This window comes from Montipora foliosa, chromosome 8 (assembly GCF_036669935.1).
Source record: "Montipora foliosa isolate CH-2021 chromosome 8, ASM3666993v2, whole genome shotgun sequence".
NCBI lineage: Eukaryota > Metazoa > Cnidaria > Anthozoa > Scleractinia > Acroporidae > Montipora > Montipora foliosa.
The window spans coordinates 42,648,091-42,650,590 of NC_090876.1; the positions used below are offsets into that span (position 1 = coordinate 42,648,091).

The window sequence follows — 2,500 nt, forward strand, 5'->3', positions numbered from 1 at the left end:
GAGCAGAAGTCATCTTCAGAGTCAAGTGATTTGTGTAACGTCAGTAGATACTATAAGAACTCTGGTCGTAGATGCCATTGGTATTACATTACTGCAATCTGGCCATCTTTCCTTCCCCTCCAAACTCAAGTTGGATTGGCCAAAGTACCACTGTCCTGTAACTAAATACGGTATGCATAATGAAAAAAGTTGATCCTTATCTCAGGTTACAAATTTCTAGTTTCTAAAGAAACTGCGGTGCTGCATTGGTGGAAGAGTAAAAGATGAAAATTTGGTTTTATCAAACAAGTTGATTAAATGTCGCATTATCACAGTGACTATGAAAGATCTGGAAAGCTGACGTTTCAAGCGTTAGCCCTTTGTCAAAGCAAATAGAGGAATTGTGGGTGTTGTTGGTTTTTATAAAGGTTTGGGGGAGCTTTGCAATTGGTGGAAATATGGTAAAATGAATTTGTGAATCGATTAATGGCTTGAGAGGCGGTCATTGATTCCGTGAGGATCTTTAGAGTACCTAGTTGAAAGATGAATTTTTGTTTGAGATTTTAGCGGCTGAGAGTTCTTTGTTCCTGTGGTGTAAGGATAGGTCGCAAATTGTCATGTTGTGGTGGGAGTGATTAAGAAGATCAAAATGGCGTGTAACTGCCGTTATGAGACGGCACCTCCAGCTTATCGTCCTTATCCGAAAAGACTTGGAAAGTTTAACCATTCAAAGATGTTGTTACAAAGGCAGCCCTTTCTCCTCAGTTATTTAAAGACCCTGACTGTTAGTCCGGCCGGAGTTGAACTCACGACCTCCCGCGTGACAGCCCGGTGCAAAACAAACTGAGCCACTACAAGGTAGGAGCCCAATACTTTATTTGACCAATAAATTCTTGAAAACATTACGCTACCACTTTTATGTTAAATTTATAGCTGTTTTGTTGTGTTGCCCACCTACTTCAAAGGGGCACTGTCAAGCTAAATTTGCTGTTTTAAAAATTTAAATTAGTACTTAAGGTCACACATATGACCTCAAGGTTGCTGCCTAACGGTCGCCTGGTCACCTGGGGCGCCTTACTTGCGAGCGCGGGCAACCAAATTTCTAAACAAGTAGCCCGAAGGGGCGCCTTATAATTACTTGATTCATCCTCACTTTCTTGTAAATATGATCCCAGCTGGAATTAATTAATTCTGGGCTATTGAAAAAATGACTTGGGCTACTAACTTTTCATGCTGGAAGCCCAAAGGGCTCCCAGAAAATTTTCTTAGGCAGCAGCCTTGGACATTCCTGACAACCCGCTGACAGGATATGAAATATATTTTATGGCACAAAGTGCTATTCGTATTTAATTTTGGCCAGTTTTTTCAAGTTTCAATCCATTCCCATCCACTACATCCTTGGCTGCCAGCAGCAAATAATACGGGTGTACAATGTAGATTCAGTGCACTTCAATGGTTATTGGCAACAAAACCATTTAGCATTATTTTTTGGTTTTCACTGATGCAAAGACATCTTTAAGTGTTTTGAAGTTTTAGTAAACTAGCGTGACACTGTCCCTTTGATGATAATAAAACAGAATTGAAAAAAGGATGTTCAGGAAAATTCACCTGGTTCCTCAAAAAGGTGGTCACTACCTGATGAGATAACAGATACAAGCTGAAAGAAACAAAGTTACACAGTCAGAGTAATGATACAATATATGTATCTTAAGTAATCTTGTTCTTGATATAAAAGGCTCATGAATGCATGTACAAATGTACCTATCATGTTTTTGTAAATTAATGAAGTAACATTAATGTTTATTTGAAGCATGGGTGTTGTAGATGAAATAGAGAAGGAGTCCTCGCACTTACCAGGTACATGTAGTGCATCTATTGAGACTACATAACGAATAATTATTATTGCCTCTTACAAATACCAAAAAGATTCAGGTGGCTTCGACAGACTTGTATAAGTCAAATACATAAGGTTTTTGTATTCACCTTATTCCAAAATGGCCTCCATTTAAATATTCTTTTGTTTTCATTCAAATTAGCCCTTGATGCCTCATTCTTAAGCTTAAAATTCAAAAGAATATTTTATCTTGAACGCGGCAACAAGGGCCAATTTGTATCCGCATAAATCAGTAGCCATTTTGGAATAAGGTGTATTATACTACCAGAACTGCCCCCCAAAAATTTCCAACAACTTCCACACATGTCATGAAATGCCTCTCTTTCTTGCTGTTTGTTGATCGCCATCTTGGATAATAAGTTGTACTTGAATGAATTTGAACAAGAGCAGAGCGTGATTGATAAGCGACCGCTTTTATAGTGTGTCTTTGTGTTTATAAGACTGAAAAGCCATGATGGTTAAGCCTCATTAACTGCACCATTTAGGGGCTAAACTAGATCCAATTTTGTGTGGACTAAATTATAGAAATACAGGGTCTTCTAAATTCTTGTCCTGCATGTGGTGATTGATGTTTGGAGACACATGTATGTGACTCAAAAATAATACATGTGACTTGAATTGGCTGGT

The 2,500-nt window shown here is 38.3% G+C and overlaps 1 protein-coding gene across 1 annotated transcript in view; it reads right to left on the reverse strand.

Annotated features, from left to right (window-relative positions):
* Nucleotides 1–2,500, reverse strand: part of LOC137967844 (max-like protein X) — a 14,799-nt gene that overhangs the window by 10,845 nt on the left and 1,454 nt on the right. The window contains exon 2 of the mRNA XM_068814432.1: nucleotides 1,588–1,636. Coding sequence (XP_068670533.1) covers nucleotides 1,588–1,636 — 49 coding nt within the window. The remainder of the gene's footprint in view (nucleotides 1–1,587; nucleotides 1,637–2,500) is intronic.